Here is a 15,804-nt window from a genome sequence, read left to right as displayed (position 1 = left end):
AAAGAGTTTAGAAGGAGATAACAAAGTGTGGAGCTGGACGAACACAGCAGGCCAAGCAGCATCTTCGGAGCACAAAACCTAACATTTTGGGCCTAGAGAGTTTAGAAGGATATGGGCCAAACGCTTGCAAATGGGACTAGATTTATATAGGATATCTAGTCAGCATGGACTCTATCAATGTTGCCATCAGCCTTCCAGCATCATTACCTCTGAATCTGAGTGTTTGAACATCTTTCCAAATCCCTACACTGACATATGCAATACTGAGGCAGTGCTGCACTGTCTGAGACGCCATCATTTAGTTGAAACATCAACTCTTGCTTGGATGTAAAGGATTCGGTGCCATTATTTGAAAGAAGTGTTATCTCCCATATCCCAAACAATATTTATTCCCTGAGCTCATATTACAAAAGACAAATCGTCTGGACATTATGACGGGGCAGTGGGCTTGCCGTGTACAAACGCGCTGTTGCATCCCTTGCACTTGGCTGCCCTCCAGTGGTGACAAATTGCCAGTACATTGCTACAAGGTCCGCCACAATGCAACCTGTCACTTCACCGGCAGAGGGACACGGGGAAACATCGCGAGGCTTTCCCCATTGGCCCAGTGATCCCGCGCATGCGGCCCGTCCCCTTACCGGCGGTCGCCATCTTGGTTGTCAGAGGCCCTGCAGCCGGAGCTGGGGCCGGGGTGAGGCGCCCTTGCTCGGTGTCATTCCCGGGGATTGGTGTCTGAGGTGAGCCCGCCTAATACACACAAACACACTCGCTCCTGTTCAGTCGAGTATTTCCAGCGATACAGATGAGGCAGGTTTACTGTCTCTGACTATTCCCCCCCACATAACTCTCAGTCATTCAGATACACACCGGGGTTACTATTAAACACCATCAGTTAGCTCTCAGGGGGTTGGTTGTTTAAGAGTTTCTTTCACCTCCGCTGTCCGCCTGTCTTTTTTCCTGGTAAAGGAAGAGGCAATTACCCGCCATGGTTACTGAGTTGATTCAGGGCACTTTGTAAACTTCACTGTCACTCCTGGATCGCTGGAGGCCTTCTAACTCATTTAACTTTCTAATTAACCCGTTCAGAGGTGTCATCGCACGCCTTGTGGCACAGGGCCAGGGGAATTCTATCCGGTCCTCCAGGCCCAGAGGTTAGGGCCCTATAATAACCCCTGAAGGTGGGCTTTTAGAGTAAGAGAAATGACACCATTTCTCTTCCCCCTCCATCCTCCCCAATTAAATCAAAATAAAAGTGACCACTTGCCCTTCTCAAGAGGGACATTGCTGATTGTCACCACAAAACAAAGATCATTTTTAATCAACTTTGGTGTTTACATCCATCTCAACTGTCCAGCCCACTCCAGTTTCATTGATATCAGACACTGTAAGCAGCCCCTCAGAAACATGATCGAAAGCCATGAAAGTTTGCCAGGTGACAGGAATGAGTGCTGAGGAATCGCCCAAACTTAATTCGTGGAGATTTCTGTATTTTGTAACTTGTAGCCTCTGCAGAAATATGACCAAAGAATATGCAATATGATAGAGAATCAGTTGGTTACTGTTTGAAAACTTAAAAGTGGATTGTTGCTGTTTCATTCCTTGGAATTGGAACATGTGTTTTCAACGACAATGTTACGTTTTGTAAAATGCAGACTTCATAGCGATTCTAACCAATTTGATTAACATATAGCACGGAACAGTAAGGAGGTTATATTCTATAAGTATTATGTAGGTTATGAGTTATAAATGAACATGTATTTCCAATCCTTCAGAGGCTCCCTCACCCCGACATAAATGATTGCTGTACTCCTTTCTTCAGGTGTCTTGAGCATCCCAACATTGACTCCTCCAACAGCTTGTGACTGTGCCTTTGGCTGCCAAGGCCCTAAGCTCTGGAACGCCTTTCTTAAACCTCTCAGTCACTCTTCCACACACCTCCCTTCCTACTTTAAGACTTGCTTTGAAACTTGCCCTTTGAACAAGGTTTTGGGCCTAAGTACTAAAATCCCTCTTTATGTGGCTTGGTGGCAGACTTTATTTTGTCATATTTATGGGAAGTTTTACAGGGTCAAAAACAATCAAAATACAGGTTGTTAATTGCTTTACAACCGTCATGATTCTGTTTTTTAAAACCTCCAAAGGCCCAAGCTATTATTTATTTACGTCAGTCTGCCCGAGTCTTAAGAACTGTACTATTTCTGTGAGCACAGAGCTTTTATTCATAAGACTAACATTTTTCTTTCTAGTCTAGAAGTGGTTTAACTCATTTTTTTGGTTTTGTCATATAAAGGGGTAGTAGAAATAGTGCAACTCTTTGCCGCAATGTCGTATATGCTGCCACATCTCCACAATGGCTGGCAAGTAGACCAGGCCATCCTGTCAGAGGAGGATCGTGTCGTTGTCATTCGCTTTGGTCATGATTGGGATCCAACTTGTATGAAGATGGATGAGGTCTTGTATAGTATTGCTGAAAAGGTAAGCCTTCATAAACATCAGCAAGTGCACCCAGCGTTAGGTAAAGTTGTATTCGGTTAAATACAATGTTAGAACTATATAAATTTCTTCTATTCATTTGTGGGATATGGGCATTGCTATTCAGGCAGCATTTATTGCCCATCCCTAGTTTCCCTTGAAAAGGTGGTGTTAAGATGCCTTCTTGAACTGTTACAGTCTATGTGCTGTAGGTTGATGCACAATGCCCTTAGGGAGGGAATTCCAGTATTTTGGCCTAGAGACTGAAGGAACAGCAATATATTTTCTCATCAGGATGGTGAGTGGCTTGAAGGGAAATTTTGCAGAGCGTAGTGTTCCCATTTTTCTGCTGCCTTCGTCCTTCTAGAAGGAAGTGGTTGTGAGTTTGGAAGGTGCTGTCTGTGGATCTTTAGTGAATTTCCACAGTGCATCTTGTTGATAGTACATGCTGCCACTAAGTGTCGGTGGAGAGAATGGATATATGTTGATGTGCTGATCAAGTGGGCTGCTTTATCCTGAATGATAAAATGTTGCAGCTGCACCCATCCAGGCAAGTCAGGAGTTTTCTGTCACACTCCTGACTTGTGCCTTTTAGTTGATGGATAAGTTTTAGGAAGTCAGGAGGTGAGTTACTCATCACAGTATTCCTAGTCTCTGATGCTGTTGTAGCCACTGTCTTCATGCGCAAGTCCAGTTGAGTTTGTGTTCAGTGGTAACCCCCGGGATGTTGATTGTGGGGGATTCAGTGATGTAATAACATCTCTTATTGGAGATGGTCATTGCCTGGCATTTCTGTGGTGTTGAATACTACTAGCCACTTGTTAGCCCCAGCCTGGATATTGTCCAGATCTTGATGCATTTGAACATAGTTTGTTTCAATATCTGAGAAGTTGCAAATGGCGCTGAGCATGGTGCAATCATTGGCGAACATCCCTGTTTCAGACTTTATGATGGAGCGAAGGTCATTGTTGAAGCAGCTAAAGATGGTCAGACCGAGGACACTACTCTGAGCAAATCCTGCAGAGATGTCCTGGAGCCATAAACATTTTCCTATGTGCCTGTTTTGACTCCAACCAGCAGACAACTTGCCCCCAGATACCTACTAATTCAACTTTTGCTAGGGCTCCTTGATGCCACACTTTGTTAATATGGCCTTGAAGTCAAGAGCTGTCACCTCACCTCTAGAATTCTGTTCTTTTGTCCTTCTTGTGCCAAGTAATTAGGTCAGGTGCTGAGTGGCCCTGGCGGAGCCCAAACTGGACCAATCTGTGTGTTCTTTGTTCTTCACTCTGCACAACGTGATGGATTTCTTTCAAGGTACATTAATCTTTTCATTTTGTCTGGATTCACTGAGGAAGGAAGCAAGCTGTATTCTTGCAGAGTTCTAACAGTGCTCCCTCTTGATCATATGAAAGGCAGTGCATCTTCAGTACTTTATAACTCTCCATTCAATCAGGAAAATGCTGTAATTTTCATTTGTTGTTATCCACTTCTCAAGCTTTTATCAGGCACTATGTTCCCATTTCACATTATGAATCCCTTCTGTCCTGTTTTGTGGCACTATTACTTTGCTAAATGGGGCAGACTTGGAATAAGAGATGCTGGAGAATCCAAGATAACAAAGTGTGGAGCTGCATGAACACAGCAGGACAAGCCGCAACTTAGGAGCACAAAAGCTGACGTTTTGGGCCAGATTTGGAATAAGTTTAGCAACTCAACTGGGCCTTGATTAGGTGCTACAGAGCATTAGCAGCAGAATTACCTACACCTGGTCAGTGACCAGTACAGGAGGGTATATCAGGAGCAGCACCGGCCATGCCTAAAAATGAGATGTCAACCTGGCGACAAATGACTGTGCGGCACAGATAGTGAAATCAGCATTCTTTGGACAGAATTAAATGGTCCTGAACCAACAAATCAGGTCTAAGCAGTATAGCCCTTCTACATTCAGTTGTGAATGGTAATGGATGATTAAAAAAAAGTCTGCAGAGGGTGAATGCATTACAAATATGATGTGGGAAACCAGCTCATGAGTGAAAAGACAAAGCTGAAGTATTTATGTGCACCTTGATCAAGAAGTGCTGAGTGGATGATCAATCATGGCGTCCTCCTGGGTTGCCCAGCATCACAGGTGTCAGTCTTCAGTTAATTCCATTCGTCCTATGTGATAGCATGAAATGGCTGATGACATTGGATACAGCAGTGGATATGGTTCATTTATAATAAGCTACATTATAAACATAAGGTCCTGGTGAGTGTTGCTGAACAAAGACACCTTGGAGTGCAGCTTCATAATTCCTTGAAAGTGGAGTTGCAGGTGGATAGTGAAGAAGGCATTTGGTGTGCTTGCCTTCGTTGATTAGTGCATTTAGTACAGGATTTGGGAGGTCATGTTGCGGCTGTACAGGACATTGTTTAGACTACTTTTGGAATACTGTGTGCAATTCTGGTCTCCCTCCGAAAGGAAGGAGGTTGTGAAACTTGAAAGGGTTCAGAAAACATTCACAAGGGTGTTGCTTGGGTTGGAGGGTTTGAACTATAGGAGAGGCTGAATAGGCTGGAGCTATTTTCCCTGGAGCATTCGAGGCTGAGGGATGACCGTATAGAGATGTATAAAATCATGAGGGGCATAGATATGGTAATTAGGCAAGGTCTTTTCCCCAGGGCTGGGGGAGTCCAAAACTACAGGGCATTGGTTTTTAAGGTGAGTGGGGAAAGATTTAAGTGGGCAACTTTTTCCACACAGAAGGTGATGCGTATATGAAATGAGCTGCTACGGGTAGTGGTAGAGGCTGGTACAATTACAACATTTAAAAGGCATATGGGTGAGTGTATGAGTAGAGAAGGGTTTAGAGGGATATGAGCTAAATGATGGCAAATGGGATGGAATTACTTTGGAGAGATGGTTGGCATGTATGAGTTGGAGCGAAGAGTCTGTTTCTGTGCTGTACGTCTCTGACTATGTAAAGCATTCTTAAACGAAAATAAAAATTGCTGGAGAAACTCAGCAGGTGTGTCAACATCCTTGGAGTGAAAGCAGAGTTAACATTCTGAAGAACCATTTTCTGGACTCCAAACATTAACTTTCCTTTCTCATCAAATGTCACCGGACCTGCTGAGTTTCTCCAACAATTTCTGTTTATGTTTCAGGTTTCTTACCATTGGCCATTCTTTGTTTCATAAAATACTTAACTTCATGACTTTCTGAGGAGCCCAGATTTTGGTTTCTGGTTGTAATTCTAAAAGTTTATTCTTTTTTTTTAGGTGAAAAACTTTGCTGTTATTTATCTAGTGGATATTACAGAGGTACCAGACTTCAACAAGATGTATGAGTTGTACGATCCATGTACTGTTATGTTTTTCTTCAGGTAATAAGAATAAATAACAATCCTTATAAAATCTTCAGTTTGTACTTTTGGTAACTGAATAGACACAATTGAAGTCCTGCAATATGCAAAGGATAGGAATCTTACCTGCATCAAAAATCTCATATTCCGAAATTATCAGGTGACTATAATAACATATTATCAACATTGACTCCCCATTTTCTTTGGCATATTGCAGAGCAATTCACCTCCTTATTTTAGAGAGAAAGTTGGAAGCCTCCCAGTTTGAAATAATTTCAGTGTAGTGTGAAAGGTGCCCAGAGTGGCCAATTCCCCTGCAGACCATTTCTGGTTATAATTAATTATCCAATGCCCTCTTGAATACCTCAGCAGAACCTGACTCTACCATTTTTCCAAGCAATGCATTCCATACCCTAAGGGGACCTCCCACCCACAGCCTCCAACCTCATTGTTCCCCAACCCCGCACGGCCCGTTTCTATCTCCTTCCCAAAATCCACAAACCTGCCTGCCCTGGTCGACCCATCGTCTCAGCCTGCTCCTGCCCCACCGAACTCATCTCCACCTATCTGGACTCCATTTTCTCCCCTTTGGTCCAGGAACTCCCCACCTATGTCCGTGACACCACCCACGCCCTCCACCTCCTCCAGGACTTCCAATTCCCTGGCCCCCAACACCTCATATTCACCATGGACGTCCAGTCCCTGTACACCTGCATTCCGCATGGAGATGGCCTCAAGGCCCTCCGCTTCTTCCTGTCCCGCAGGCCCGACCAGGCCCCCTCCACCGACACTCTCATCCGCCTAGCGGAACTCGTCCTCACACTCAACAACTTCTCTTTTGACTCCTCCCACTTCCTACAGACTAAGGGGGTGGCCATGGGCACCCGCATGGGCCCCAGCTATGCCTGCCTCTTTGTAGGTTACGTGGAACAGTCCATCTTCCGCACCTACACAGGCCCCAAACCCCACCTCTTCCTCCGGTACATTGATGACTGTATCGGCGCCGCCTCTTGCTCCCCAGAGGAGCTCGAACAGTTCATCCACTTCACCAACACCTTCCACCCCAACCTTCAGTTCACCTGGGCCATCTCCAGCACATCCCTCACCTTCCTGGACCTCTCAGTCTCCATCTCAGGCAACCAGCTTGTAACTGATGTCCATTTCAAGCCCACCGACTCCCACAGCTACCTAGAATACACCTCCTCCCACCCACCCTCCTGCAAAAATTCCATCCCCTATTCCCAATTCCTCCGCCTCCGCCGCATCTGCTCCCACGATAAGACATTCCACTCCCGCACATCCCAGATGTCCAAGTTCTTTAAGGACCGCAACTTCCCCCCCACGGTGATTGAGAACGCCCTTGACCGCGTCTCCCGCATTTCCCGCGACACATCCCTCACACCCCGCCCCCGCCACAACCGCCCCAAGAGGATCCCCCTCGTTCTCACACACCACCCTACCAACCTCCGGATACAACGCATTATCCTCCGACACTTCCGCCACTTACAATCCGACCCCACCACCCAAGACATTTTTCCATCCCCACCCCTGTCTGCTTTCCGGAGAGACCACTCTCTCCGTGACTCCCTTGTTCGCTCCACACTGCCCTCCAACCCCACCACACCCGGCACCTTCCCCTGCAACCGCAGGAAATGCTACACTTGTCCCCACACCTCCTCCCTCACCCCCATCCCAGGCCCCAAGATGACATTCCACATTAAGCAGAGGTTCACCTGCACATCTGCCAATGTGATATACTGCATCCACTGTACCCGGTGCGGCTTTCTCTACATTGGGGAAACCAAGCGGAGGCTTGGGGACCGCTTTGCAGAACACCTCCGCTCAGTTCGCAACAAACAACTGCACCTCCCAGTCGCAAACCATTTCCACTCCCCCTCCCATTCTCTTGATGACATGTCCATCATGGGCCTCCTGCACTGCCACAATGATGCCACCCGAAGGTTGCAGGAACAGCAACTCATATTCCGCCTGGGAACCCTGCAGCCATATGGTATCAATGTGGACTTCACCAGTTTCAAAATCTCCCCTTCCCCCACTGCATCCCTAAACCAGCCCAGTTCATCCCCTCCCCCCACTGCACCACACAACCAGCCCAGCCCTTCCCCCCCACCCACTGCATCCCAAAACCAGTCCAACCTGTCTCTGCCTCCCTAACCGGTTCTTCCTCTCACCCATCCCTTCCTCCCACCCCAAGCCGCACCCCCAGCTACCTACTAACCTCATCCCACCTCCTTGACCTGTCCGTCTTCCCTGGACTGACCTATCCCCTCCCTACCTCCCCACCTACACCCTCTCCACCTATCTTCTTTACTCTCCATCTTCGGTCCGCCTCCCCCTCTCTCCCTATTTATTCCAGTTCCCTCCCCCCATCCCCCTCTCTGATGAAGGGTCCAGGCCCGAAACGTCAGCTTTTGTGCTCCTGAGATGCTGCTTGGCCTGCTGTGTTCATCCAGCCTCACATTTTATTACCATACCCTAAGAAGTTGCTTTCTGAAAAAGGTTTTTTTCCACATCATCCTTGCTTCATTTGCACGCCACTTTAAATCTATGTTGTTGTTCGTGTTTCTTTTACAAGCAGAAACAGATTCAACCTATTTACTCTCTCCAGGTGGTTGTGATTTTGAAAACCTCAATCAGATCTTCTCTCAACCACCTTCTGTCCCAGGGAGAGTGGTCCCAACTTCTTCAATCAATCCTCATAGCTGAGGTTTCTCAAACCTGAAATCATTTTAGTAAATCATTTCTGTGCTCAGTATTTGAGCTGAGTGCCATCAAATGTCTTATACAAGTTCAACATTAGACAATAGACAGTAGGTCCAGGAGTAGGCCATTCGGCCCTTCGAGCCAGCACCACCATTCATTATGATCGTGGCTGATCATCGACCATCAGTATCCTGTTCCTGCCTTATTCCCATAACCTTTGATTCCACTATCTTTGAGAGCTCTATCCATCTCTTTCTTGAAAATAACCAGAGACTTGGCATCCACTGCCTTCTGGGGCAGAGCATTCCATATATCCACCACTCTCTGGGTGAAGAGGTTTTTCCTCAACTCTATTCTAAATGGCCTACCCCTTATTTTTAAACTGTGTCCTCTGGTTCTGGACTCACCCATTAGCGGAAACATGCTTCCTGCCTCCAGAGTGTCCGATCCCTTAATAATCTTATGTCTCAATCAGATCCCCGCTCATCGTTCTACATTTAAGTATATACAAGCCCAGTCGCTCCAATCTTTCAACATATGATAGTCCCGCCATTCCGGGAATTGACCTCGTGAACCTACGCTGCACTCCCTCGATAGCAAGAATATCCTTCCTCAAATTTGGAGACCAAAACTGCGCACAATACTCCAGGTGCGGTCTCACCAGGGCCCTGTGAAGCTGCAGAAGGACTTCTTTGCTCCTGTACTCAATTCCTCTTGTTATGAAGGCCAGCATGCTATTGGCTTTCTTCACTGCCTGCTGTACCTGCAAGCTTGCTTTCATTGACTGATGTAGAAGAACACCTAGATCTTGTTGTACTTCCCCTTTACCTAACTTGACTCCATTTGTTCAGGGAGGTGTAGATTAGGTGGATTATAAAGCGATGGGTCTGGCTGGGATGTTCCGAGGTTCGGTGTGGACTTGTTGGGCCGAAGGGCCTGTTTCCACACTGTAGGAATTCTATATGTGCCTTCCTGTTCTTGCCACCAAAGTGGATAACCACACGTTTATCTACATTAAACAGCATCTGCCATGCATCCATCCACTCACCTAGCCTGTCCAAGTCACCCTGTATTCTCATAACATCCTCCTCACATTTCACACTGCCACCCAGCTTTGTGTCATCAGCAAATTTGCAAATATTACTCCTAATGCCTTCATCTATATCATTTGTGTTTATTGTAAACAGCTGCAGTCCCAGCACCGAACCTTGTGGTACCCCACTGGTCACTGCCTGCCATTCCAAAAGGCACCCGTTTATCACTACTCTTTGCTTCCTGTCAGCCAGCCAATTTTCAATCCAAGTCAGTATTTTGCCCCCAATACCATGTGCCCTAATTTTGCTCACCAATCTTCCATGTGGGACTTTATCAAAGGCTTTCTGAAAGTCCAGGTACACTACATCCACTGGTTCACCCTTGTCCATCTTCATAGTTACATCCTCAAAAAATTCCAGAAGATTAGTCAAGCACGATTTCCCCTTCATAAATCCATGCTGACTCTGACCTATCCTGTTACTGCTATCCAAATGAGTCATAATTGACTCCAGCATCTATCCCACCACTGACATCAGGCTAACCGGTCGATAATTCCCTGTTTTCTCTCTCCCTCCTTTCTTGAAAATTGGGACAACATTAGCCATCCTCCAATCTGCAGGAACTGATCCTGAATCTATAGAACATTGGAAAATGATTACCAATGCGTCCATGATTTGTAGAGTCACCTCCTTAAGTACCCTGGGATGCAGACCATCAGCCTTCAGACCTAACAGTCTATCCAATACCATTTCCTGTCTAATATAAATTTCCTTCACTTCATGCACTACCATAGGTCCTTCAGCCTCTATTACATCTGAGAGATTGCTTGTGTCTTCCCTAGTGAAGACAGTTCCAAAGTACCTATTCAACTCTTCTGCCATTTCCTTGTTCCCCATAATAAATTCACCCATTTCTGTCTTCAAGGGCCCAATTTTAGTCTTAACCATTTTTTTTCTTTTCATATACCTAAAAAAGGCTTTTGCTACCCTCCTTGAAATTTTTGGCCAGTTTTCCTTCATACCTCATTTTTTCTCTGTGCATTGCCTTTTTAGTTATTGGTTGTTGCTCTTTAAAAGCTTCCCAGTCCTCCAGCTTCCCGCTCATCTTTGCTATGTTATACATCTTCTCTTTTATCTTTATACAGTCCTTAACTTGCCTCGTCAGCCACGGCCGCCCCTTCCTCCCCTTAAGATCTTTCTTCCTCTTTGGAATGAACTGATCCTTGCAGCTTCTGCATTATATCCAGAAATACCTGCCACTGTTGTTCCATTGCCATCCCTGCTAGGGTATTGAACCATTGAACTTTGGCCAGCTCCTCCCTCATAGCTCCATAGTTCCCTTTGATCAGCTGCAATACTGACACTTCAGATTTTCCCTTCTCCCACTCAAATTGCAGATTAAAACTTATCATGTTATGGTTACTACCTCCTAATGGCTCCTTTACTTTGAGGTCCCTCTAACTCCTTGCTCTTGCACCCCATGCCCTTGTTAATAAAACCAAGAGCAGTACGTGTTTTATTTACTGCTGTTTCCACCTGTCCTGCCACTTCCAATGACTGATGAACATATACACCTGGGTCCCTGTGCTTCTACGTGCTCTTTACAATTGTACTCCTTTTTTTATTGACTTTCAGCATTCTTCTGATGAAATTGCATCACCTCACACGTCTCTGCATTGAATCTCAGCTACCTCCTATCCATCCACTCCACCAACTTGTCAATGTCATTGTCACCATCTTCCTCACAGTTCATTGTTAATTGTTGTTGAACATTATGAATAACTTGCAGCCAACTGTAGACCCGTATTGTAAGATATGAAAACATTGCTGAAAGTAATGTGGATGCTGACAATCAAAGTAAAAGCGAGAAACAGTTAACATGTGAAAACCAACATAGTTCTGAAGAAGTGTCAAATTGGACTTGATACTTGCTTCTGTCTCCCTCTGCCTCACCCCTCCACAGATGGCTACCAGACCAGATGAGCAGTTCTGCCGTTTTGCTTTTATTTTCAGATTTTCAGCATCATTCAGCATTTTACAGTATTTGTTTACATACAGTAATGTAGGAACTGACTCACTGTTGGTAGTTGTGGTATGAGTTCAGATTTAGGTGCACTTTCGCTTTCCTCCCCACTGATGATCTGTTGTAAGCTCTGGCTGACGTATGTCCCTCCTGCTGTATCAATGTAGGATTTCCATTTCCTTCACCATTCCTAGAGGATCTGAAGATTTCAACTATTTTGCAAACTTACTCTTCCAGTGAGTCCCTCCTTTGTTTACACTTAACCTGAGCCATGCACTAGGTACATGACTGCTTGCTGACTTTGTGCTTGGCTGATCTAATGGAATGTACACACATCTTCCAGATGATGCAGCCATTTGGTTGATTGATTTCAGATATATATTCAGTTAGACATTCACAAGCTTTCACTCTTGGGTTGGAGTTGTATGCTTCTGCATGCATTACTCCAGTAAATCAAATTGCATTGCTGCATTGCTAACTCATTTTGGTTTGTGGCAGTTTGCATGGTAATATCAGCCCCATCTTTATCACTATTTTCCATCAATTTGAGAGCCAAATCCTTAAAGGAACCTCATGGCAGCTTTGAAATATTTCTTGCCTCATATCACATTTGCTGAGAGCATGTTAATTCTGTACGAACAAATGGTCACTTACAGTCAGCAACCTCAGGTTACTGCTATGTTCAGATTAATTGAAAACAATTCAGTTGTTCATAATGCAAGTTGTTGGAAAAGGTGTAAAATGTCCTTTATCTTAAGATTATACTGATTTTAAATTGAAGTGTGGTAGTTTCTCTGCCAGCCACTTCCTTCAATGTAAAATGAGTTGTGCTTTATCACAGGACGTAGCTCTTAATAAATATCCTGTCTTCCTCCAATCTAATTTGTAAAGTGAAGGAAGTTGGCAGGGAGCAAGCCACCTCTTGTCCTTGTGTAAAGAATATGAGAGGATGGTAACGCTTAGAACAAGAATTAACTGAGAAGAAATTTTTCAGTATCTTTAGCAATCTATCTGCTCTGCATAACCTCATCAAGTTTCCTCTGTCCTGACCCCAATTTTTTAAGCATCTGTTTTGGAAAATATTGTTTCTGTTTTGTTAGATGATTCAGTGATGATTGACTTCAGTCACATGGATAGCTTAGAGAAGCCAGGTTTATTTTCCATAATGAAAGGAATTGATGGGGGTTCAAAATACTGTGGGATTTGGGCAGTGTAGAGAAAAACTAGCCCCTTGATGGAAGTTTTGCAGACCAGTGGACTCTGATTTAAGGTGATTGACAGAAGAGCTAACGGTGATATGAGAAACCTTTGTACACAGTGAGTGATTAGTGCATTGCTTGAGTGTGCCATGGAAGCATTTTCAATTGTGGCTTTCAAAAGAGAATTGGATAATTATTGGAAAAGAAATTGCAGAGCTAGGAGCACAAAGGCAGGGGACTGGTATTAACTGAATTGCTGTTGCAAGTGTCTGGCAGAGACATGATGGCCTGAATGGCCATCCTCTGTGCTATAACCATTTCTGACTTTGATTAATAAAATTTGTTTCTTATAAGTTATTTTTGCCTCTAATAAGATTGAAATTATAGACAGTACTTTCCAGTGCTTGCAAATCAACAGTGTGGTATCAAAGCTACATTGCAGCATGTTTAGTGATAATGGGAACTGCAGATGCTGGAGAATCCAAGGCAACAAAGTGTGAAGCTGGATGAACACGGCAGGCCAAGCAGCATCTCAGGAGCACAAGCTTTTACACGTTTCTACAAAAACAGCCATTGGGACCATTAAGGCCTTAAGAGGAAATTTTATAGATCATGAGCAAACCTTAAAATGTGTAGTGTAACTCAGCCTTGCATCACATGATGTAAAGCTTCTTCTATCCATCAAATTCATTCATATCAAACTTGTACGGTAAATGTGCAGAATGTACTGATTGACTTCTCGGCTAAATGCTTGATTATTTCTTCACTTGTTTTGATCTCTGTGAACAGTGTCGATCGAGGGCAGTCTAGAATCTGTTTAAAAACTGAAAGAATTGTGGTTGCTATAAATCAGAAACAAAAACAGAAATTGCTGGAAAAGCTCAGCAGTTCTGAGGAAGGGCCACTGGACCCAAAATGTTAACTTTTTTTATTCATAGATGCTGCCAACCTGCTGAGCATTTCCAGCAACTTCAGTTTTAGTCTTATATCTGACTTCTGTGGGTGGGGTTATCTGGACTTCTGGTTTTAATTTTCATCTCTCTCTCTGTAGGAAGCATCTGGCATTGATTCAGTGTCATTAATTTTTTCCTCTTTTTCTCTCTGAGGGAAGCCTGTGACGTTGGTTCATTATATGAGTTATATAAGCTGGTTTACTATGAGTAGCTGATGGCCTAGACTTGTTCTGATCATTTTCATAGACATTCTGTGTACTAAATATTGCACCACTTATTTCTTCATGTCTGAACTTTTAAATACCCAGGTTGTATTACCGCAGTATCACCTAATGTGTGATCTTTCTCACACTGTCTTTCATATTGCTGTAGTTAATTTAGTTTAAAATCCAGTTCAAGTACTGACTTGATGAACAAATTAAAACAAATTGCACACTTTTTAACCAACGCTTCAACAGACTAATTCTTGTGAAAAATATTATGTTAATTTTTTTTTTAGAAATGTTATTTTACTTGATTTCTTTTAAGCCTTCCCTCCCCAAGATTTAAAACCTTGGGGTCTCGGACAATTTGTTTTTAGTTCATCATGCGTTCATTGCCCATCCCCGATTGCTGTGAAAATGATGGATGGCTGCTTTCTTGAACCACTGCAGTCTGTGGTGTGAGTACATCCACAGTGCTGTGGGTAGGAAGTTCCACGATTTTGATCCATTGATGATGATGAAGCATTGCTAGTGCTTCTGTACTTGCTTTTAATTATCAGAAGAATTCAAAGAAATTGCAAATTGTGGGCCAAACCACAGCAGGTTAGACTACAGCAATTCAAGCGGTAGCTCATCAGCACTTTCTCAAGGGCACCTGGGGACGGGCAATAAGTTCTAGTCAGCCAGCAGCACCCATGCCCTACTAATTAATTTTAAAAATTGTCTGTGTTTATCTTACAGTCAATAACGTTGTCACCAGAAAGTTTTTATGTTACAAAATTTCCTTGCGTAACATTTCTTTATTTCTTTCCAGAAACAAGCACATCATGATTGATTTGGGCACAGGCAACAATAACAAAATTAATTGGCCCATGGAAGATAAGCAGGAGATGATTGACATTGTTGAAACAGTTTACAGAGGAGCCCGCAAAGGAAGGGGTCTTGTGGTATCTCCAAAAGACTATTCCACCAAGTATAGATATTGAGGAGTTTTGAATGTTCAGCTGAACAGTTCATCATAAGCTTCATCCTGGAAGTACTATTCTTGAATATGAAGCACCAACTTTCAAAATGCTTCTGTTTGTACATTTGCCTAGGATATCCTCAATATTATCTACCACACCAATTCATAAACTATATATGAATAGAAAGTCATGTTTTTTCAATTTTTTTTGTTGTGATAAACCAAAACTGTTGATTTATTTTCCCTTTTTTTACAAAAATAATAAATTATGCAACTGTGTCCTGTGTCTGGTAATATTTCATTTTGGGTAGAGTACTTTTGAATATTTGACTCAATGTAGTTTGAACTTCCTTAATATCCAAGTAAATATAGAACAATGCCACGTGATTGCACTTGAGTTTTCCAGTCATACTACAGAAGGGAAATCTAATTAAAGTTTCTGTCAGTATTCTGTTTGAAGAAATAAGCTATCAGTCCCTCTTTTAACTAATTATATACATTTTATAAATCCTACTATGTACTGAACTAAATTCTCAATCAGCATTGATTGGGTGATAAAAAATCTATTAACTTCAACTATTGGGAAGAATCAATGCTCCCATCATTTATTCTTGACTGCGTATCCTGCACACATTATTTTGTTCTCTTTCCCACCCCCACCCCCAAAACAAACAATTAAGTGCCTTGAGCTAGGACCCAGGTCCACAATCTACATACTCTTGTTACTGTGCATTTCATAAGATTTTGATATTCAATATGTTGTTTCTATTCTTTGTATTATATGAACAGCCATAAACTACAAGTTTGGACTGTATCAACCAATTAATTTGGCAAATAACTGTTTAGATTTGATCAAAATGACTATATGTTTGAAATATTGTCAAC

At 43.4% G+C, this 15,804-nt stretch overlaps 1 protein-coding gene across 1 annotated transcript; it reads left to right on the top strand.

Moving 5' to 3' along the window:
* The first annotated feature begins 627 nt into the window (after positions 1-627).
* Positions 628-15,198, top strand: txnl4a (thioredoxin-like 4A). Its single transcript, XM_048529571.2, has 4 exons — positions 628-737; positions 2,291-2,475; positions 5,737-5,840; positions 14,770-15,198. The coding sequence occupies exons 2-4, from the start codon at positions 2,323-2,325 to the stop codon at positions 14,939-14,941; spliced, it is 429 nt and encodes a 142-aa protein (XP_048385528.1). The 5' UTR covers positions 628-737; positions 2,291-2,322; the 3' UTR covers positions 14,942-15,198.
* Positions 15,199-15,804: the final 606 nt, after the last annotated feature.

This window comes from Stegostoma tigrinum, chromosome 5 (assembly GCF_030684315.1).
Source record: "Stegostoma tigrinum isolate sSteTig4 chromosome 5, sSteTig4.hap1, whole genome shotgun sequence".
Taxonomy (NCBI): Eukaryota; Metazoa; Chordata; class Chondrichthyes; order Orectolobiformes; family Stegostomatidae; genus Stegostoma; species Stegostoma tigrinum.
This window is presented reverse-complemented; position numbering and strand designations above follow the sequence as displayed.